The following is a 23,671-nucleotide window of genomic DNA, read 5'->3' on the forward strand; positions in this document are numbered from 1 at the left end:
CTAGATTATGAAAGTATATGGAGAGTGAGAGGGGTTGCTACAGATACAGATATTTTTCCAGACACAAATATTGACAAGTGTGATACAATTATCCAGCAACCTTTATAGAAAATACAAAGAAGATGTCACTTCTAGGGTATGATTCAGCTCAGCCTAAGAGTGATGTTCAAAATAAGTCAGATGAACAGCACCTTAAAAGAATTTATTTCTCTTCATTGATTATAAAGGAAGTCAACATGATTACCTCAGTTGATGATGCCTTAAATTAAATGAAATCCTCCCCTGACCTGGTTATATATGCTGCTTGTACAGATCATGCTTGAGATTCTCCCCTTGAATATAGCTGGGCTGTGTAGAAACTACCAGAAATACCATGTGCAGTTGTTGGTACAGCATAGGAGCTCAACCTCATAAATGTCTAACCTGATGGCAAGAAGTTCTTCTTGGAAAGGTTCTTAAACAGATTCATTACAAAGTTACCATGGAAACTCTTTTTCCATTGGTAGAGCACAGTTGGACAATAAGCTCTTGTGGCTGTGACCCTTAGGATCTGAATTTTGTTATAGCAGTCAATTTCTCACAGGCGCATTTATCCCCTTGGTGTTCATATACAAAAATGGAAACTATGTGTACTGCAAGGATAAAATAGAATGATCCTTTAAAAAAGGAAAAAACAAAACAAACAAACAAAAAAAATGCAACTCACTGACCTGTGCACAACTAAAAGTATGCTAGACCAGAAGTTCAGCCTCTAATATGTGTGCAATTTGGGGTTTCCTGTCCATCAAGGAAATGGCTTACAAAATAAAGGATCCTGTAACCATCACAGAGCAACAAACCTTCTTAACCTCAAGTACCTACTAGCTCTAATACAACATGAAATCAAATTGTTCTCTAGCATGGGAAAAATGCAGTAACTCCAGAGCACTTTATTAATAGATACTTAAGTTGACATGATATAATTGCATCCTTATTTAGCCAAACAAGCACTTCTGTTACCTGGAAATACAAGACTGATAGATGCATTACTCTATGTCAGTACTAAGATATAAAAGTAGGTGATGCTTTGGGAGGGCAAATCTGACTTTTAAGGATCACAGAGACATAAATTAAGTGCTTGTATTCATACCTGACAGCAAAGCGTCAGCTGCCACTTCATTCGGAGCTTTCGTAAATGTCATCCATTATGAAGACAGAAAGGTTCTGGTAACTATCAAAAACAGCATGCCTCTTTATGATCTTAGAGCAGCCAGGAGTAAACAAGTCGTTCCTGAAGAATTAAGAGAGCTATAGCCTTTATATACACAGTAAAGGTATCTTAGGCTACATTTGCCTAAGTGACAGGAGCTTCAAAGGATAAAAAGCTAACCACAGTACTTTGCATTTGCCTTTTACTCCTGATTGCTCTGAATTGTTTTTAACCACCCTGATTCCGCCCAATATGTGCCACAAAACAGAACATAAGAGGTCATGCAGTATTAGATTGATTCCCTCAACAGCAGTTATAGCACAGATGTGCACACCTGTCCAGCAGCCCTGTTTCCACTGCATAACCCAATGCCATGGGAAGAGGCATTTCAAGGTTGGAGAGGAGCTACAGGAGTGCAGCCTGAAAATACATTTTTCAGCGGGGACACCTGAAGGGAACTAGTACACTGTGAAGTGACACAGTTTCTCTCTTCTCTGGCCCAGAGGTTCATAAAGGAGAGGAGATGTCACAGTAGTGTCACGCCAAAGTGCAAAGCCTGGCTTCACTGATAGATAAGATGGCAAACTGGGCTTGAACATGAGCCAGCAACTTGCCTTAGCAGCAAAGGCAATTATCAGTGTCCTGGGCTTCATTAGGTGCTGCGAGCAAGTCAGTGGAGGTGATGCTTCCCTACCATGCAGCACTGATCAGGTCACACTTGGAGTGCTGGGTCTAAGTCTGCACTTTCCTGAGCATGAGATGGAGACACTGGAGAGAGTCCACCAAAAGCCAACAAAGCTAATTAAAGCACCTCATGGATAACCAAAGTAAAAGAGCTGAGACTCTTTAACCTGGAGAAGAGAAAGCTTAGGGGGATCTCATAAGTGTGTAGATATACCTGTAGGACCAGGATGCAGAAAGGACAGACAGGCTCTTTACAGTGGTGCTCAGTGACAGGACCAAAGGCAATATGCACACACTGGAGAACAGGAGGTTCCCTCTGAACATAAACATCTCTTTTTTTCTTACTATAAGTTTGTCTAAGTACTGGCACAAGTTGCTCAGAAGCTTATGGAACTTCCAAAATTGAAGATATCAAAAAGTCATCTGGATGTGGTCTTAGGCAATTCTGGTATAGGTGGGTACACTTGAGCAGTGGAATTGAACAGAATGGCCTCCAGAAGTCTTTTCCACCCTTAACCACTCTGTGATTCTGTACGCTTTCACCTTTTGCCACATCTACAAGATGCACTGAGCAGACAGACTCTTTGAGAGTTCAGAGGCTCTTAAAAAACCTATCAGCTCTTGTGATCTTCCTCTACATTGTCTCTTCTATATAATTAGGTGAATAGGAACTACTTTTTGGACATTTATCATCTTTCATCTCCCCCTGCGCAAAGATTGCAATACTGAATAGCCTGGACTGATTCCTGTGGCAGTTCATAAAGACAAGCATTTCAGGTTAGTTGGTTTACTAAAAAAGAAACATGGCTAACCTGACTTAATTTTTTTTTCTTCAGTTGGATATATTTCTGTGCTACAATGAGCAGATTGTATAAATCCTGAGCTACTATTCCTATTGCTATTTTTCCTGTTAAAAAGTGAGCTCAGAACACACATAAAAGACTTTCAGTCTGGGAAGCATGGCTGAGATAGTTAACAACATGTCAAACCCACATTTCTAGCAGCAAGCCATGTCTACATTTTCTCTCACTGGGTCTATTCCAAAAGCCAAAAAGAAAAGCAGATCCACTGCCTATAATTTCTGTTGTTTGTATCAGACAAAGAGATGACTGGGAAAGGCAATGGGCATTTCTGAGTTTTCTTTCTCAAGAGATTAATTCACTATTTTCATATTTGCTTAATTTGCATATGATTTGCATCATTTTTTTCCTATTTTAATTTTTAATCTGTATGCATCCCTGGGATCATCACTTTGCCCAATCAGATTTTCATCAGATATCTTCCTACATAGGAACAGTAGCATGCTGTGGGCTCTGTCTCTCAGCTCCTAGGAGAGTTCACTTTAAAGGAACTTCAAAACATGCAGTCTCTGGAAGTTTTATTTTACAAAATACTTGTGTTTACAAGGCAATAATCCCATTGTTTTCAATATGGACTAATTATACACCATTTCCTTTGCCCTTCTACTTCATCCTGCAGTCCCAGGGGATCCAGATTTAGCCCTATGGCTGTGAATGGGGCTTCTCAGGAAGTTCCTCTGATGCCTGCTCTCCCTCCCTTCCTGGACAGGAAGAGGCCTCAGGCATCATCCAAGTCCAGAGGCACCCAGAGCACACCTAGACAGTACTTGAGGAAGCATGTGCCAGGAAGTCCACACCTTGTTCTGTGCTTCCCTTGGAGGACACCTGTATCTATTTCTGAACATCTAATTTTTCCCATTCCTCTTTTCCTACATATCACTTCTAATGCTTCCCCATGAAATTCAAAAAGCCAACAGGAGAAAAGAGTTAAACAAGGAAGGCAATTAAAAGTGAATTATGCCTTTACAACTCCTCTGTTTGGATATTTTTTAAATCCCAGGTCTTCTCTGACTTTTACCTTTGATCATTTGTAATTCTCCTAAATTTTTGTACAATTGCTGCATAGTTGCCTTCCCTTTCTCTTCCCATGAAGTCAAACAAACACACACGTGCATATTTAAACTGAGGCCTAAGAAACACTCTTCTTTGCCAATAACATCAACACTTCCTCTGCATGCTGACAGAGATACAAGAAGACTTGCTAGTTCTTTTAATCACAGGAGTCCTGTATAGGCGATTATTGCACATGCCACACAGCAGCCTGGATTCACATTTCTGACTGAAAATGCCCTGAAGTTTACTGCTTTTACATCTACCAACACCAGTAGGTTTGCTTGGGCAGTAGAAAAGGAATATTATAACCTCTTTTTTGAAGAGGCTTCATCATAATTCCTCCCCTTAACTGTTCAGTTTAAATCATCAGAGAATTCTCCCTTCTCACTCCTTTGTGCGCTGTCTCAGGAACAGGAGATTGAATGTGAACAGCACTGTAGCTCTAGAAATATTGCAAAAGTGGTTCACTCGATGGAAGTGCACTGAGTTTCCAGTTCTATTCAATCACTGGCACTCCATGAGTATTGCTGAGGATTTCCATATAAACACTTTGGCACCAGCGTATTGCACTCTTCATATACTTTTTAAGCAGCATGAGATCAGATATAATGGACTTCAAGAGCGTTTTAGGATTCCATTCAGGAGTCCAAATGTCTGAATAACAAATCCTGTCCTGGAATACTGCATAACCTTAAAACCAGGATATGAACAGACTCTGTACATTTTTGCCTGTGCTTCAGAGAGCAGGCCAAGAACAGGGCAGGATTTGCCACCTTCAACTCATGAAATCAAATCTGATCTAAAAAAACCTTAATGCTGCTTTGGCTCACCTGCCAGGTGGAACAAATAGGAAGGGTTTCATACAATGAACAACATGTGAAAAAAACTGCAGAAGATAATGCTGGTAAATAAACCTCTCATTAATATTCAATACAGCAAGTCAACCACAGCATACAGTAACACTACAACACTTCATAAGCAGCCGGTGCAGATGTTACTTCAGTAAGGTTTCATGTGCAAGTCCAACAACAGAATCACGGCTTGAATGAAAATCTCATTTTAGGTTTCCTTAAGGCTGTCTGCCTCATATGTGTAAATTATTTGTTTTTATCTAAAGACCCACTTTTAAAAAAGAATAAAATTGAAACTCAGTATTCTAAACAGACTAAAAATTATTGTAAGTAATTTCAGAAAAAGTCAACATATTTATAATCACTACTTTCAGTCTGTTTCCAAAGGTGTCAAATGACTTGCTCAACTTGAGCAGTAAAAAATTCCCTGGAAATTCTCTGTCTATGATTAGTTGTGTGTGGGCAGCAGAGCAAGAAAGCTTAGTTTTCAGTTGACTCCATTCAAGCTAAATCTCATTGGCATTTACAAAGTACAAAATAAAAGGGAGGAAATTATAAAACATAAAGAAGAAAACATTAGCACAAAATTTGGGGACCAGATCTATTACCACAATTGAAGATTGTTACACCCAAAAATGGAAAGAAAAGAAAGAATGTGAAAAATTTAGTCCATAGAAAATGATCAGCGTGCCATATAGGAGAACTGCAATGACCTCAGCTACCCACGTATGTGGGGAAGAAACAAGTAAAATTTTATTTTGGAACACTTTGACTCCTAGTAATGATTGATTATCAATACTAAAAGAGAAAGGATATGCAACATTAGTCCAGAATCCTTATCCTCATCTCCAGTGGCTTTAAATCTTCTTTAAGTCCTTGGAGTTGAAACTGAATTAAGAGGTACTGACTGAGCAAATTGTCTACCCTCTCCCCTTTCCCAATACACTAGGCAGGTTCCATCACTCTGCACAATAGAGAGAAGGAGGAGTGAGGTAGCTGGAAAGGGTACTAAATCAACAGATACTAAATGTGTCATTGTGCAGCAGTAGCAGCAAGAGACAAACCATTGCACTGCCATTTAAAGGAAAGAGATGATGTTTGCACCTAAGAAAAATTTCCAGGGGATTGATTGCAGCTGCTATGACAACAAGAAGGAGGATGACCCAAGTGACTGTTTCATGTTGTTCCAGTGAACCACTCTACTCACCAGCTGGGAAACCAGTAGAGACTTCATTAAGTGCATCTATTCAGTAATTACTGAATCCTTCCCTGCACCACAACTCTAACTTTCCATGCAGTTATAGCACAAAGCTGTTGGATGCAATCATGAGGGTTCATTTCTCAGTCCTAAAAATTTTGGAATCGAGTTTCAGCAGGTTTGTTAGATACAAGCTCTGTCACCTGGCAAGGAGAAATAGGGAGCAAAATCATATCAGCACAACCTTGATGAAGTTCTTACAAGCAAGCCATGGAAAAGCTGTATTATTTGCCTGCCTTGTATGTAGGGCAGTTCCTTCTCTAACATACAGCAATGTTTACTTTACTGGAAAAGACCAGGGAAGATCCTTTGCTCATTTAGTTCCCTGCAGTTCTCCTGACTGCAGTGGAGTGATGAATATGTACTGCTGGTCAGGATTCTGCCCCTTGATTTGATTTGTACTAGTACACAAATAAGTGAATTATATGTCCAGGAGCCTTTTGCTTTATTAGTCATACAAAGCTACAGAACTAGAAAAAATGAGCTTGTATTTACACAACATCAAAACAATAGACCAATTAGTAGAGCACAAGGTTTTAAAACAGAAAATTTGCAGCAAAAAACACAAATCCCCAAAGACAGTTAGTTTGAAAGCTCCTAGACTTTGATCCTCAGCAGGGAAAGGAGAAGGAGGAGGAGGAAGGGGAGGAGGAGGAGGTGGTGGAGGCAGACCTCTGGCTTTCAATAAGGGAGAAGGAACTGTCTCGAGAGAACGTTCTCCCTGTCAGAGCCTGCCTCCTCAGGGACAGACCTGCCTACCTGACTACCTAAAACTAAGCTCAAAAGGCATAGAAGAGTTTATGCCTCTTTATTTATTTTGAAATTTAGGGATTCTAGAAAATATGAATTTTTAAATTAATACCTTTGTATCAATTCAGATGGCACTGGGAACAGGAATAGTTGACCAAAGACCAGAGAGTGAAAAAAGCAGAGGCAACATTATTTCTCATCACAGTAGGATTGGGGCCCTCCTTGTAGAGAGTAACCATCACTTCTTGTCTGTAAAATAGGCCTGACTGCATTTCTTTCCTTCATGGAAGATGGAGAGGGGAACAAACTCTTAGTCTAGGATCCAGCACAAAGAGAATAGGTGTCCTCATCTCCAGCCAGGTGTCTTCACCTTCTGCTCTATGTGCACCTTGAGTTTGAATAAAAAATCACGACAAAAGAAAATTCAGGGCTTCCATAGTAACTGGAAGGAAAGCTTTTACATGTAAAAAGTGTAAAAGAGTGTTTTCATATAGAAAATTATCTACAAGATTTATAAAGAACTGCTATGAGCTAGACTAAGTGTTTCAGAACCACATCTTTCCTCTCCAAAACACCTAAGTTACAGCAGAACTCACCACTTCATCCTACAAATCTATTTTTAAAAGTTTATTTTTTACATTGGATGGGACAAACAGTGTTGCCAGATGGTTCTGGATATAAAAAAGCAGAAAATAGAAGTTTTACTGAAATTAAGCTCTTCATCATAGAACTGTAATAAATGCTGAAGGAAAATATCTTCCTGTTAATCTTTGTGTTTATCATTTTGCCAGGTTTAAAAACAGTGGACCAACCTCTAGAAAGCCAATTACAATAGCAAGTAACACTTAACTGCATTCTGAGTTAATAATCTCTCATTTGCACAGCAGTGATAAGACAATCCATGGGGGGAAAAAAGGCCTTAACTTCCTCTCTGTTAAGTTTTAGTGGAGGAAAACTTAGCAAAATTCAAACAAGAGCTCACACACAGTATCTTGTGTGTACAAAACTTCATGTACACTGAAATTTGGTGACATAAACCATGGTAAATAAAGATCTTGAAGCCTTCATCTGAGACAGAATGAACTTTCTAGAGCAAATTAAGTTGCATTATTCCAGTTCTTGAATAGTCCCACTAAATGGCTCATATTGTGGTTGCATTCTTTCTACCAATTACCAGTGCAAGAAGTCCATAAAAGTGGAATATTCAAAATCCTCACTGGGCCAGTGCACCTCAGTCCTCCTCAGAGTCTCTGTCAAAATAGCTGCATCTGGAGGAAGAGGATTTGCAACTACCTTGTTTCTTCAGACAGAAGAAAGCTCCACAGTATGGTCACATTTTTTGTATTTGCCTTTCTGATAAGGCACATCCCTCTCTTCTGCAAAGATCTGTAAAGTCCTTGGGAAGCGCGTAGTTCCCACATCAATATGTCCCAACTTGGCTCTTGTGTCCTAACACCAACGTGGTAAGCAGCTAAGGTGAAAATTAGAATAGTTGAGAAGCTGCTCTAGTTGAGAAGTTTTGCTCTGCTCTGTAAGCAGATGCTGGCCAACTCCTCAGACACAAGGGTATTGAACAATGAGCCTTCAGCAAGCAGCTCTTCTTGCACCAGGCTTCTTCTGTGGCCTCATACTTTCATGTTCAATGTTAGGCTCAGGTCTTTCATTAATTTTCATTAAAATTTTCATTAAGCCTCATGGTCAGTCATCAGTTTTCAAAACACTCTGAAGATCATGATTTCTTAGAAGTTAGTATAAATGTGAATCAATGCAAAATATCTTCTCTTTATGGTGTTTTTTAGGTAGGAAAAGATGTTTAAAACCATTGAGACCAATTGCAAACTGTACACTGCCAAGTACACCAAAAAACCCAATAGAATGACCAAACATCCTTCTCCAGTGCTCTCAACCATGCAGTTGGAGGTGACAATTGTGAAGATAGAAGCTACAATTTTACCATGCTTCCCTTCTAATAGTACAGCTATTTCATCATGGACCTACCCAAACTCCCTGTGTCTCGTTCTCACTCTGTCTGGAACAGAGTTGGACAACAATTTGCAAATGTTGCATGAGAACTGCTGTGATTCATTTTGCACCTGAAGGGAAGTTACTTTCTCTCAAACTAATATTTCCCTGTTCCTCAAGAGTATCAGCCTTCTCTCTTAGCTAATACTACAGTAGCAGATGCAGCAGCTCAACATTTCCCAAGAACTTCTTAAAACATGTCAGGACACAAAAAACAGATTCTCATCTGATTGAAAAAAAGGCATTTAAGCTCATCCCTGACACACTAATGTTGCTGTGGGGTTTCTTGGATAGATTTATTTTCTTCAGTATAATGATTAACAAGTACATTAATTGTTTAGGTCTGTCTATCACACAGTGCTGGTAATACTACATAGCATGTTTATAAAGTTTTTACAGTTATGTGATTCAATTCAATGAACGCTTGCCCAGATATAAAAATAAATGTTATATAATACACAGACCATAAATCAATACACTGTGTTCATCAAATAGAGATGCACACCAAAGAAAGTAGCACAGGAGCTGCAATGCAACAACTGTCCTAAGAAGCAGAAAAAAATTGAGTTTTGCTTTAAGATAATTTAAAGGGAATCACTCTAACATTAGTTCTCCTCCATTGTTTTAATAAATCCCTTTCCACCAATAAGGAAAAACTAAATCCGAGTAGACATAAGTGAAAAAAATAACCGTTTACCAGCAAGCAAAACTAAAACAAGTAAAAATCACTAGATGAAAAATTGGTGAATCTCACAAACTCCCTGACAACAAAGAGAAACCCAAAATGGCGAAGTTCCCCTTTCAAGATGGCGTCCACCACATGCAGGGAGACAAAGCAAAAATGGCGTCTGGCCAAGACAGCGGCATTTGCCAGCAGCCACACAGCTGGGGACACAAAGGGGAAAGCGTGGCAGCAAACCCTCCTGGGAAAGCAGGAGCTTCCGAAGCAGTTCTAGTGGCACATGGGAATTGCCAGCACGTGTGGGGTCAGCTCCACCGCCCCTGCTTCCTGCTCTTCCTTCTGCCACCCGCTGTGCTCCACCCGCGTTGGTGCTGCTGTCCCCTGAGCCACCGGTGTGCCGTGGGTGGGGACAAACAGGGGACAAACATCTCCCGGAATCGACATGGGCTGGCCTGGTGAGGGACCAGCTCGAGCTTTGTGCTGCCAACAGAGCTTTGCAAACTTCACTTCACTCCAAAACAGTTTTTGATTGCAGAAACGCTGTTTTTCTGGGTGGCTAGCCCAGAACTCCTTCCCCCACACCTCGAAAAAACCTCTGCCTTAAGCAAAATGCCACCTTACAAAAGAGAGCACAAAAGGGAAGCTCTGCCCACACTACCTCAGCTTTAAGGTGAAAGCCAAGAAGTGTGAAAGCAAGCCAAAAGGTGAAAAAGGGGACTCTGCCTTGCGTGCTCCAACCTTTTAAAGTGTACCACACCTGCCTGCCCCATGATCCAGCTCCAGACCTGCAAACCTTAAAGGGACAATAACAAATTTTGGGCAAGGACAAATAAGAAATACAGTAACACTTTTTATTACCCAAGACAACCTTCAGTTCTAAACCCTGAGTAATTTGATCCTAAAATTGCTCCGGATGTATTGTGAGCATGAGTAGCAATAAAGACAGCAGAGCAACAAACCCAGCAATCCTGCTGGTTTGTTCCTGAATTTTACAAAACAACACAAAACAAAACTAACAAAAAAAAAATCAGAAAAAATGCCACAACCTCACACCCAAAAAAAAGAAAATGTTCATCCACCAGACTGACACAAACTGATAAAACCTCACTACAAATAATGATGCTGAGTGGAAGAGATTAAGATAGGGGGTGCAAACAACCTGTGGAGGGCCTTCCCATTAGAGAAAGAAATTTCAAAAGCAGCATTGGCCTGGCAATTTCACCTTTAAAGTGCTATATGAACATTAACAGATAGTTAAGATACTTTAACTATGTAAAGATAGTTTAATGAAACATATATCCCTAGGTTTTTTTAACAAGTTTAATGTTTGCATGATGCTAACGATTGCAAAACAAATTCTCCATTAATCAAAGGACTAAATGGGTATCTCCTTCCACACCAATAAAAGCTTGTATCCATCGTTATAAGATTAAATTCTGGCCCAATTATATTAGTATCACCCAGGAAAAACTTTCCTGATTTCACAATGGCAAGGAAGTGGAATCTCTGTCTTCTTAGAGGTATTCAACAGGAATTTCTATTGATTATTGCAAATAAGTTATCCATATGCTTTAACTTGGATTTAATCTAAGAAAATCAAATGGGATGTAAGCTTGCTTTACTTCTGAGATCTATATGGATATGTATAGGGGTACATATATATACACACACCCTAGTCAGATAAGGATTTGTAGGAAATCAGTCTGCTCAGAGAATCCTCAAATTTTATGTACCAAGTCTATTGGAAAAAGCCATTTCACTTTGAGAAGCCTCACTTTTCCCTAAGACAGCAAACATAAACATGAAACAGCACTCTCCAAACAACTACAGCAAAAAAATCCTGATCTTTCCTCAATATTTATCATTGCCTCAGCAATTTTACTTCTTGTGTTTGTGAACTGTTGCATATGTATCTTTGTGCAAAGTGAGAAATGACAAAAGATTACAGAATTTGAAAACACTGGCTAAGTAAACAATAAAAGCCAAGGCTACCAACTATGACATTCTGGGCTCATAGGAAGGAAATGAAGTTAGCAAGCTGGAAACCTGCAATCCTGGAGCCAGGCTTTCCTGAGGTAAGGTTCCAAAACAAAAGTACTGCAAACATCTTGGTGAACCTGTGCCAAAACCCAGCAAAAGGATGTAGAGTGGCTGCAGATCAAAGACAAGTTTCTTGGGCAAAAGAAAATACAGAAGACAGAATGCAAAACCAATGCAGGCAGAAATTGCAGGGCATCTGTACATTTTAGAGGCATATATTGACAAATGGCAGTTGATAAGAGCTGTCTTTTAGCTATACTTACTGGAACTACTATGAAAGACAGGAAAGAAAGAAAAGAAAGAAAAGAAATGAAAGAAGACAAATTAAATCAGGCTCACCAATTGTAAAATTATAGCCATCAATACTGAATGTAGCACTCCGGCATTTTTTAAATGCTTCCTTTCTGCTACTTGGGTCTGCCATGATCCTGCCAGCTTGTACTTCCAGCAGATGCCTTTCTCTCCCTCGTGGAAGCAGAGCACTCGAGCTCACTCTTAGCTGCCCTTGACTATCTCCCTGTGAGAGCACACACACACGAAGCCTCACATCTTCTTACAGGGAGCCAGATCTGAGAGGCGTGCACCCAAGAATTTTCCCCTCCCCCAAACACTCTCATTGGCAAGTTACCTACATGCCAGCTCAGAGTTCAGCTGGTTAGAGGCTCCCCTATCAAAGCTAGCAGTCAATTAGTGTGAGACTACCAAGTCAATAAGCCAGCCGTAGCTGTCAAATCTCTGTGTAGGAGGTAGCACACAAAAAAGATAAGGGATAGATTTTGCTGTTATCTACCCACTGACACTCCCTGTATTCCCTGCTATGCTGCAACCAGTTCCCTCTTACTCACAGGGATTTCTGACTTGCAGCAAATTGTGCTCAGATTTCAGCTCTTAAAACAGAAGCAGTGTGTTTTAATAATTCAAGATATAATGAATCAGCCCAAATACATTACACCATAAATCATCTGCTGCTTGTGTGAACAGCAAGTCTCTAGAAACCTGAGAGCAGAGAACTAGAGATTATCAGTAAAAAACACAGAGAAACAATATGTAGTTTAGCAGTAATGTTGTTAAACTGAGAAAAATGTTCATGCATGCACACACACAAAACAGTCTTCCAAACTCTTCCTTCTTGTCATTTATCATGGTTTGTGAACTCATGTCTGTCGATTTTTTTCCTAGTAATGTTTATAAATGTTGACTCAGAGCACATACAAGCAATCCACTGAAAAAGGCAGGCAGATCCTGAGAACAGACAAAATTTGGAGTAAAGGCTAGCAAAGTTTTCACAAGGCCAGCTGCAAGCCAACATTTTGAATAGGCATCTGAGAAAACACTGTCAACATTTCAATTATTTCATTAAGTACACATAAATCTGTGCAATTCTTTTTCTTGTAATATATTTTAAAACTATAGATGGGCTATTGAAATGTTCCAATTTTCATGTTCCTGAGAAAAAACATAAATTCCACATAAATGCATCAAGTTTAGCATTGGTCTGGATCAAAGCCACTCGGAAACACTAAGTTTCAAGAAGACTGCCAGCCAAATAACAGCCAGGACATAGTTTACTAAAAGCTTGATCTATGCACACCTGAAGGTTTACAAAATATCAGCAAATGTGGTCATGTTTAAGGTATAAACCTCAGCCCTACCTTGGTTTCTCAACAAAAGCTTAAGTCAGATAGGAATGCTGCACTTTTTTAATCCCCTCTCTTCAAAGGATGGAAGAGAATCACTACTGAACTCCAGCAGTTAATTTTAATTGCACTTAGTTCTACCATAGTGGAGAGCTTCAGCCAAATAGAGGGGTTTTTGTTAACTTTTAAAAATTATTTATTTGGATGTTCAATAATATAAGACAAGTTCATTAAGAAAACAGCTTCTAGCAGTGAGGGGGTTTTGGGCTTTTTTAATAAGTAATTGTTTTGAAACAAGACCAGCAACTTACATAGAACATTTGTAACACTTGCACCTTCAATTATTTTTCACATGAAAAGTGTATACAATACTTCAGGAATTTAAAAGAGTTGCTACTCTTTATAGACACTTCATAGCCACTGCAATGAAGACTGCTCATACAGTTTACTGAAATCCATCACGTAGCTGCCTCTCCAAAAGAAGGTAGGAAAACAATCCAAGTATAAAATATTTTTAAGGAATTATTTTGTCTGTCACTAGTCCTACAGATCATATAAGCACCAATACTCTTTCTAAGACAACAAAAGTACAGAGAATTATTCACATATATTTAGAAAGCAGAAAGTTAAATGTTACCTAAATGAAAGGTAAGGAACCCTAACAGTTTCAATATCTTGGAAGTATCATATTTGGGTTTTGGGTTTTTTTTTTTTTTTAATTTAATTATTTGCTGACACCATTTTCTTCCTTAAGCCATAAAACATTTATTCATAAAGAAAAATTTTGGAAAGATACCAGTGATGATTTGATAAAGTTTCTGCAACCCAAGACAGTCAAGTTTCTAAGTTGGAGGAGAAATGTTCTTCTAAAAAAAAGGCAGGTAGAGACAGTCCTGCTTCCTCCTTGGCTTCGGACCATGTACTCATACAGGAAGCAGGAAAATTATATTTTCATTTCTCTTCTCAGGAGAGTACCCAGATCACTAAGCAACTGCTGTGATGCTCATTTCTGATCTCCTTTACTGGTGTTTTGGCCACTTTGTACAGATTGCCAGAGAGAAAATGATGTGGCCATTCAGTGGCTAGAGCTACCTTACAATACTTTTTCAAGGTCCAACTACTACTAATTCAAACATTTGTAGTAGTTTGATAAACTCATTTAGGTCAAAGTGAACATTTGCACCACAAAGAATAAAGACAGTCACTCAGGAGGGTAAAGTGATCAAATAAATTTAGAAGCCAGATTATCCATACTGTTGGAGAGGGACCTTAACTGGCTGGTTCCAGAGGGATGCTCTCTCCATTCAAAACTGCAGAGGTAATCACATTGGGGTGAAAAGAGAAAGGTTTTGACCTGAAAGATTTCCAAGAAGAAAACAGTTTCTTCCCAGGTCTAGTTAAAGTTTAATCCAGCTGCTCAAAAAAATTACTAAATTGTATCAGAAACTTGATACCTGATCCTATCTGATTCTTTGCATTTTGCTGTTCAGCTCTTGGTTGGATTCAAGTCTGCATTTACATCCTGCTGTGATGGCGAAACAGCTGGTCTGTGAAGCCTGAAAGAAGGAGGGGTTTGGCTACAGAGAACCAATCCCTGATGATGAGCACAAGTATTTAGTAACCTTTCATAGCCAACCAGGTTCGAACGCAGAGTCTTTTGAGTAGGGTATGTAAAATCTGTGTAAACTCTCTCTGCCCTGTGATCCACAAGTGCTGTGTTGTGCCTCTGCCACCCACCACTGCAACATCCTGCTTTCCCAAACGATTCCTATGGATTCATTCAAGGTATAGGTGGTTTACCTTCCACTTCTGGGAAGTACCAATATAGATTACCAGGCACTTCTTGTGGCTGCAGTTCACGGCCATGTAGAGCAATAGATGTGTAATTTTTAAACTACCTGAACATCCTTTGAGGTGAAAAGCATGGTGTGAATAAAAATTATTTATTATTATTTCTGTTAAAAGACCACAGTCTACATGATGACTTTTGATTTGGCAGCCCATAAAACAGCAGTTACTTTGATATTTTGCCTTTACTTTTCTATGTATAGAAGAGTTTGCATGGTTCAGGAAGTCTATTTAACCAATGATCATCTCAAATTATACCAAATACCAATCTGTTAGGAAAATCCACAACACCAGAGGTTTATGTCCAAAAAGGAGACAGAGGAGTCCTTCAACTGTATCCAAATAAAGGGAGAGAGTTCACTTGGGCATACGCCTGCAGGGTTTTCTCTCTCACACCCGGGGTTTCAGAGAGTGCATCCTCCCTTTTATCCTAACTCTCCTGTTGCCTTCTTCCTTTCCCCATTGTCTGAGGTACTAGGAAGGTACAGCCTTTTTGAACTGCCTACTCCATATCCTCCCTTTAACTTATTATTTTATCCCAAAGTTCAGAAGTTCAGGCTTGTGCAGACCCTTGTCTCTTTCAGGAGCCAAACTGTCTGGGCCTGGTAACATCTTGCTGCCCAAAGCCAGCAGAGACATTAGGACTCATTTTAAAGAAGTTAACACCCTTACCCACCAAATTATTTGTAAAGACATTAACACATATCTTTGCTGTCAGATCCAAATCTCAAAAATACATACTGGAGAAAGTGGTGAAAAAACAGCAACCTAATAAGAAACACTTCCTCTTTCTAACCAGTCCTTTTCTGCCCTGCAGTATGAAAAGGCATACTATTGATGTAAATTTGCCTCAGCAGGACTGAAAGACTTTTGATTGCCATTTACACTTTCCAAATATAATCTAAAATAATAATGATTATTTTACATGGAGAAATACTTCTTTGTATTAACTAAAGGCATAGTTTGTCCTTTCAGTCTTGTATCTCCTGACTCATGTAGTGTGAGAAATGGAAAATGAGAGCATCAAATAAAATCCCAGCTTCACAAATGTCAAGGGTAAAATTTCCACCCACTTCAACAGGGCTGAAGCTCTAGCCTCCTGGTATTCATATCTGTACTTCTCTTTATTTTGTTCCTAACACAAGCAAATTTCACAGGAACAGTGATAAATTTAGGTCTCAGGTACCCATATTACTTTTGTAGTGCCAGTCACTAAAGTTATGAGAATTGGGATCTCTGAATTTTTGTCTTTTCAGAAAGGTCTCTGGTATCCTAAATCAATGGACAACTTGACTTTTAATACTAAGAAAAAACAAATACAGCCATCCTGGATAAGACCTAAGGTCCATTGAAAAGAGTGCCCGATATCAAGCTCTGTATCATATCTCCATCAGTGCACAAAAGTAAATACTTTAAAAATTATAAAAATTTTAAAATTATCAAGAACAAGGCACACTGTGGTGATACTCTATATCCAATCACCACCAGTTCGTGCACCCCATGGATTGTCTGTATATTCTGTATGTTCATAATCAGCTTAAATTTTAGCACCCTCAGCATCCTCAATCAGAGCGACCTACAGCTTAACTAAGTTTCATATGAACACTTCATGGTCTTGTTTGTTTTGAACCTTTCTTCTTCTCACTACCTGGTTGCTCCTTAGCCTAATACTCCAGCATCAACTCTGAAGCCTTCTGGCTATGAATCCAAAGGTGAGGAGCGATCACATGGTGGCAGAGGCATCCCCGCCATGCAGGACTACTAGTGGTAAGGAATCTCTGAGGCAGTGCATTCCAGTGAGAGAGACCAGAGAAGCACCAGGAAGCTCCTGCCTTTGAAAATGTTAATTCCACCACTGAATTTCTTCAAACTTCAGTTGATAATTTTTACAAGCATAAATTTTTCAGAGAAGCTTTATAGGGCTGTCTCACCACTAGTATCTATGTCACCTGAAAACATTTATATCCCAAAGAAGAGTTATATAACTGGGCATGATGCTCTAAAATTGATAAATCTTTTAAGAAAATTTCCAACTTCAGAGAAGAAATCCACCTGTAATCACCTGAGGTGTTTGGTGTATTTCCCACAATCGGCGATTAACTTATTACAGGTTGTTTATTACAGGTTGTTTATGCAGAGATGCTAATCTTCCCTAAAAGCTTTTACTGTTTCCTAGAAGCACTCCATCTGCATGTTGTGGTGGTATTATCAGAGGTTGTCATTGTTGCGAATACTCACCACATTTAAGTTATTTTTAGGCGTGGCAGGCAGAAAGCAATATGACTTTTTAATAAAAGCAGTTTAGCACGAGCTGTTCGGATGTTTTCTGCTTGCTTTGGGCTTTACCATTTTCTCCCTTGCCACAAACTGAAAAAAAGGAAGTCTTCCATTTGCTGAAGTATTTTCTTGGTTTATGCTACTTTATACTTCCCAATAAATACACATTTTGTGCTATTTAAAGTGACTTCACACCATGGGTGAAAATCCAAATTCATCCAATAAATACCAGGCACAGGAAAGGAAAAAAAATTGCAATATTATTTTGAGCTTGGACTTCACCTTAACAATTTCAAGCAGCTCTGAAGCTCAGACAAAGCACATGATTCTCTTTAGAAGCACAGGAGGAATCTACACCATGTAGTTCCAGACACTTGGCCGAGTTGCCTAAATGAGGAACCCTGTGACCTCCACTGCAGTGAACTGGAAGTCCCAAAGGAGAGTTGGAGCTCCTAAAATCTGAATAACTCTCTAGAGAAGCTCTTTCTTAAATACCCAGAGAGAGTGAAGCATCTGAGAACTGGAAGGGGTAGTTTAGGGAAGAGGCTTAAGCTGACCATCAGAATCACCTGTAATAGTTTGCGCTTTCTTCAGATTGCCTGCCAATGGTAATATTGTAAGTCTGATCCTCTTCAAACTAGATGCAATTTGCTAATAGCAGTGATGCCAATCTTTTGTACTGTGTGCGGTAAAAATGCAATATTAGCAGCTACTGTAATCATATAGCTTTCCAGTGCAACTTTCAGTCAGGAGAAACAAAGTAGTGAAGGAGTATCTGGTCTGGACATTTGCAAACGTAAACAATGGATAAGAAGATCTAACAGGAAATGAAAGCCTTAAAGATCCTCATAAATACACTTACTCCTATGTATTTCCTTCACACAGTAACTTGCAGTCCCTAGTCCCTTGAAGGCCAAAATCAGCCCTGCCTCTAGGTGTAGTTTTATTTTCTAAATGAAAATTTTCTCCTTGTTGGAGGGGAGAGTTTTAAAAAATAATACAGTTTCAACTGCAAAACATTTAAAATGCTCTAATTCCAGTCTTGCTAAACGGCACTGCTTAATCAGGTTTCATTTGTCTTTATGTTTTTATTTTATTTCTAGTTCTTGGTCTTGTTCAGCACACTATTTAAATATGATTCTACTGATATCAAAACTGTAATAAAAAGAGCATAGATTTTGCCACACTAGAAATGCTAGGCTTCTTATAGAATGGTGACAAGGCATAGAAGAAGACACTCATTCAAACTTTGGCAGAGAAAAGTTCACCACATACACTAATCACTTCACATACTCATGAGTAGCAGAATAACCAATAGAAAAAGACATATATAGGACAAGATTTCAAATAGACCTCATTGATTCATTACCTACGGACAAGAAGAACAACAAATATTTTAAGGTGATAGCAAGATACCACTACTTCCACTGCTCCCTGTAGGAGCAGGAGTCCAGAACAGATAGACTTTTGTGGTCACATCTTATAGACTGATAGAAATAACCATATTCTAAAATCTAACCAGTGGTTACTGCTGTTGGTTTGCTTCCCTATTCTGTATTTCAATTCAGCTTGTGAGCAGAAGTATATAACCTTTCTTATAATGTTTTCCTTAATTTCACCTTCAATTCCAAAGCTACATTCTGCTGAAGGCATTCTGAAGTCAGTCAGACATATTTTATATTTTAGAGAGGGTGATCATGAAATACTTAAGGGTACAGTTTCAAATCTTCAAGTTCATTTTCTTTTGCTTTGCTGATTCTTTCACCAGAAGGGCATAGTATTTTAAAGCTGGCAAAGAAATTTTTATACTTCAGCTGCAGGCTTTAACAGTCTACAGCACACCAATAAAAGCTGAGTGGAAGGGTTGTATGTGACACACAAGAGAAAGAAATAAAATTTTCAGGACTGCTTCAGGGACTTCTGGGACCTACTCATTCAAATGCAACTCATTTTGATGGACAATAGGTTTGCAAAAGTAATTATTAGATTTAAAAGGCGTGAGCTATTTATTTCCCATTAACTTTTACAGGACTTGAACACTTATCTGTTCTGCCCATCACTGAGCATGTACCCCAAATACCTAACAGCTGGAGGAGGTTTTGGTTGTTGTTTGGTGATGGGTTTTGGTTTTGATTTGGGGCAGAGGCTTGTAGGGTTTTTTAATAAGTGACTCAGCTTCTCTACTCCCTAAAAACTCAAACTAATTTTCCATAGTCTCCAAACAACAACCATGCATTTAAACTTGTTTACACAAGCAGGTCTAAGCTTATCCACCTAGGTTTGTAAGACAATATGTCCACAGTAGCATTTCTTTCCTTCTCTGTAAACTGCTCTCATTACAAGATTATGATCATTGAGCTTGAATAAAACTGTTATATAAGTTGTCTTATATATAATAAATATAAATACCCAGTATTACTTCAATAATAATTTAAACAAATACACAGTTTAAGTAAATAGCCAATATTACTTTATCATATGCAACCCTAAAGTGGTTTTGGTGTTCTAAACATTCACTGTCTGCATTAATTTGCATCCTCAGAGTTCAAACACTTCGCAGCTTCCTCACCATTTTTCAAGGCCTGTCTCTAGAACCATGTGAACAGGTGAAAAACACATCTCAGTGCAACACGAGCTAGCTGTTTTGTCCTGCAAGTGTGTAACATAACAACAGGATCCGCCAGCATTTGCACAATGCAGATATTGTTAACACGTAAGAGCCTAGGAAAACCACAACAAACAAATAAGATAATGCTGAAAAAATTGTTAAACATGATTTTTTTAAAAACACAGAAGAGGAAGAGACACAGCATTTTATTTTACCTTCACACACAAAGAAAGGATTATCTGACATCATCTAAAACTAAGTTACTTTATTTTCTTTGTTGGACATGTGGTTTTCATCTGCAGGTGAAGTGGTAAATTAAAAAGGAAAAGAAACTATGTATTACCCACCTCTCTTTGAAACCTCAATTTCATCATTTCTTCCAGTTCTGTGGACAACTGATGCATGACTCAGACTGGCAGGGAATCTGAGTCATTTATTCAAAGAAATATACAGTAATTTCAAGATTATAAGCCGCACCATTTTGACTAAAATCTTGGTCCGAACCCGAAGTGCGGCTTATAATCACGTGCAGCTTATATATGGACAAAGAACGAAAAGTTGCTGTTTTAGTTTGGAGGACAGGTGTCTGCTAAGAAAGGCAGGAGTTTCTCTTTGAAATGGAGAATGCAAACCCTCTTGCTCCAAATTATTATAATTTTGAAATCAAGGGGCTTTCAGGCAAAAATATGGGAATTAGGAATAACAGTTCTTTTCTAGGGAAATCAAAATAGAAATACAGTACTACAAAGAAACAAACTCCAAACCCTGACAAAGTCAGAGTACAACCTGACACCCCGTCAGGCAGGGTGTTGGTAGCAGTCCCATTAAATGGTGGCTGCATCCTCCTGCAGTGACAGATGTGATTCAGTTGAAGAACAGTTGAAGGTTCTGTAGAAGGTGCAGTTTCCCTCCGGAGGTCCAGTGGTGATGTGGAGAAATCCAGTTTTCCTCTGGAGTCCAGTGGAGAAAGAGGCTACCTTAGTGTCCCAAAACCTCTGTTTTTATCTTGGTAAGAAATGTTGGGCTCTTTCCCCTGGCTGAAGCAAATTCTAATGGGATGAAGTAATTTTATCAGTCACACAGTGGGACTCAATGGGCCATAAGCAGAAAATGACTCGCTGGAGGAAGGATGGGGTGTGAAAAGATAAAGAACAATGCCCTGCCTGGTTTCAATGGATGGCCCATTAGCAGAATATCTCCCATGGAGATAAGGATCACTGCCCCCACCCTCAACAGATGGTGATAGAATAGATACCTTTTATCACACTCTGTATTGTAACGTGTGGTTTATAATCAGGTGCAGCTTATATATGGACAAAGAACGAAAAGTTGCTGACACTTGGAGATGCGGCTTATAGTCAGTGCGGCTTATAATCGTGAAATTACTGTATACTATACACTTTCTCAAGGCACAGTATTTCCTTACATGGTAATTCTCACTATGTGACCTATCTCACATGTCCATGTCACCAACCACATTCTAAATGTCCTTCCATGGGGTGGTCACACACTGTTCACCTGTCAGTCAGCTTCCAGCAGACTCCTCTCCCACAGGGTTCTGCTGTGTGACACCTCCTCACCCCAAGGTCAGGTAGAGACAAGCCTCTTGTGCTGCCACGTGCTCCTTTGTGCTGCCATGTGCTTCTCTGTGCTGCCATCCATGTACTCCGTTGTGCTGCCATGTGCTTCTGCGGGTTCATCCCACAACCCACAGCTCAAGTCCCTCTCATCTCTTCCCACACAGTTCCACTTAACAGCCTGGAAAACAAATTGAACCCCACACTACATACTAATGTTCTTCCAAAGATGGACCTATGTCCAGCTTTTATTACACTGAAATATGTCAAAGTGTTTTCTAAAGTAGAAGAACAAAAAAAGAGGGAGAGACTACAAAAAGAAAAAGAAAAAAACCAACAAAACAAAACTCACCAGAAACCAAATTATGTCCCTGTTCTTAAAAAAAAATACCATGGACAACTTTTATTTTAAGATTGTGAAGGACATGCCTACATCTACTGAATATTTGTTTTGGATTTTGCTGTGGAATAACAATATTTAAAAGATGTGTAGCTACTTACAACAGGGCAGATGGCTGGACTGTTTCGTCAGACTATGCAGTCCAGAGCCTGTCTGGCAAACAGACTGCACAGGGATGTAGGGAATGACCTTATTTACATAGTAGTAAATAAGGACCATAACTAAGTAGTGGCCACTGTTTCATTACAGAACAGGCATGGTGGCCACTTAATTTTAAAAAACACTATTCTCAAAAGAGGAAAAAATAGGTGTTAGGGGAGTAAACTGGAAGAATATGACCAACTCACTTGATGCAAGGACTAAGAGGCTATAATATGTAAGATTTTCAATGCTTTCATTGTTTAAACCATTTCTAGAACAAAGGTTCAGCCTTGAACAGTCCAAACTCTTTACATTGCCAGTGTTGGACTTGACTTAAGACATGATTCCTTGTCCAGGCTTCTCTTCATTGAACTAATAGTCCAACTTTAAGTATTGCTAATGTAGCTGTATCACTGCCAAAATTTTACCATCAACCTCCATAATCATGTGTAGTCACCACTTCAGCATAGACCAATGCATAGACTTCCTCATTGTATATTTTACTTATGACAAAATAGTTTTCAAGATATTTGTCATCACTTTACTTCCCTCTAAAGAGAACAGGTGAACCTGCTTGATTTGGTGAATCAGCAAACAGGAAAAATAACCATTCATGCAGTAACAAAGGGTAAGCAGCAGTCAGTGATTTGGTGTATTTTATATGATGTATGTACATCTAGTAGAGTTTCCTTCATTCTGCCCTCAATAGTCATCTTAATGCCACAAGACAGTAACTATTATAGAAGTGTTATTCAGTCCTCAGTGCACAAAACAGCAATCACATTAGTGTGTATTTCAGACAACAAAATTCTTATATATGATAACTACCTGGAATGAGGTACCTTGGGGTAGCTTCTGAGTCAGTCACTGGTTTTAGTGCCTTGCAGAGTTGTACCCACTAATCAATGGCTTGTCATTCCTCAATCCCACCACACTGGGGAGGATCACAATGCATCCTTTCTTCCTACACTCTTTCATTTTTCTATGCTTCCAGGAGTACTGTTGCATTCTATCCTCTTATTAGCTTCTTTCATGCCTTCATCCTACACAATCTTGTCTTCACACTTCTTTCTGCTTGGGATAGAAATCACTGAGGTATCAAAATCAGGGCTCTAGGAAGAGTTTATTTTCAGCCATTTTGTTCTATGTCTCCTCCTGACTAACTTGTTTCCCTCAATGAACAGTACCATTCTCTGGACTGCAAGAATTCAACTGCTTATCAAACAACAAAAGAAAAGAGAAAAGCAAGAAAATTACCTGGTTTTTATTTCATGCCATTTCCAGGTAGAAATCCCTAACATCAAATTTCAAGTTTTCTACTTTTCTGCTCCCTCATCAAAGTACTCACCAGCAGAGAAATGTTAATATCTAGTAATATGCTTTATCCTTATCACGGGCCTTCTGTCTTGGTTTGAAAGGCAGGTGTCTGCTGAGGAAGGCAGGAGCCTCCCTTGGAATGGAAAATGCAAACCTCTTCCCTCTGAATTATTGTAATTTTGAAATTAAGGAGCTCTCAGGCAAAGACATGAGAATAGGAATAACAGTTCTTTACTAGTGTGTATAATAAAGCAAACAACAACAGCTGCACCGTTAGCAACAAACAAAACCCCCCAAGCGCAGCGCCAGCCTGCTCTGGGTTGCTGGGCGCTTTTCTCTTGGGTGCAGTTCCGGTCACAGCCAGTAGGGGGCGCTGGTGGCTCCTGGCCAGGTAGGGTGGGTGTGATGATTCCCCCGCGCCTGCAGGGGGCGCTGTGGCGCAGGCTCAGGGAGCACACGGGAATGGCGGCTGGGCCC

At 39.3% G+C, this 23,671-nt stretch overlaps 1 protein-coding gene across 3 annotated transcripts in view; it reads right to left on the bottom strand.

The window, feature by feature from the left end:
* The window catches only part of PDE1C (phosphodiesterase 1C), a 255,859-nt gene extending 243,934 nt beyond the window's left edge, over positions 1 to 11,925 (bottom strand). For all 3 annotated transcript variants that reach the window (XM_033078935.1, XM_033078954.1, XM_033078944.1), the window contains exon 1: positions 11,729 to 11,925. In XM_033078935.1, the coding sequence (XP_032934826.1) occupies positions 11,729 to 11,813 (85 nt within the window). In that variant the 5' untranslated portion in view covers positions 11,814 to 11,925. The remainder of the gene's footprint in view (positions 1 to 11,728) is intronic.
* Positions 11,926 to 23,671: the final 11,746 nt, after the last annotated feature.

This window comes from Catharus ustulatus, chromosome 1 (genome assembly GCF_009819885.2).
Source record: "Catharus ustulatus isolate bCatUst1 chromosome 1, bCatUst1.pri.v2, whole genome shotgun sequence".
NCBI classification, from domain to species: domain Eukaryota; kingdom Metazoa; phylum Chordata; class Aves; order Passeriformes; family Turdidae; genus Catharus; species Catharus ustulatus.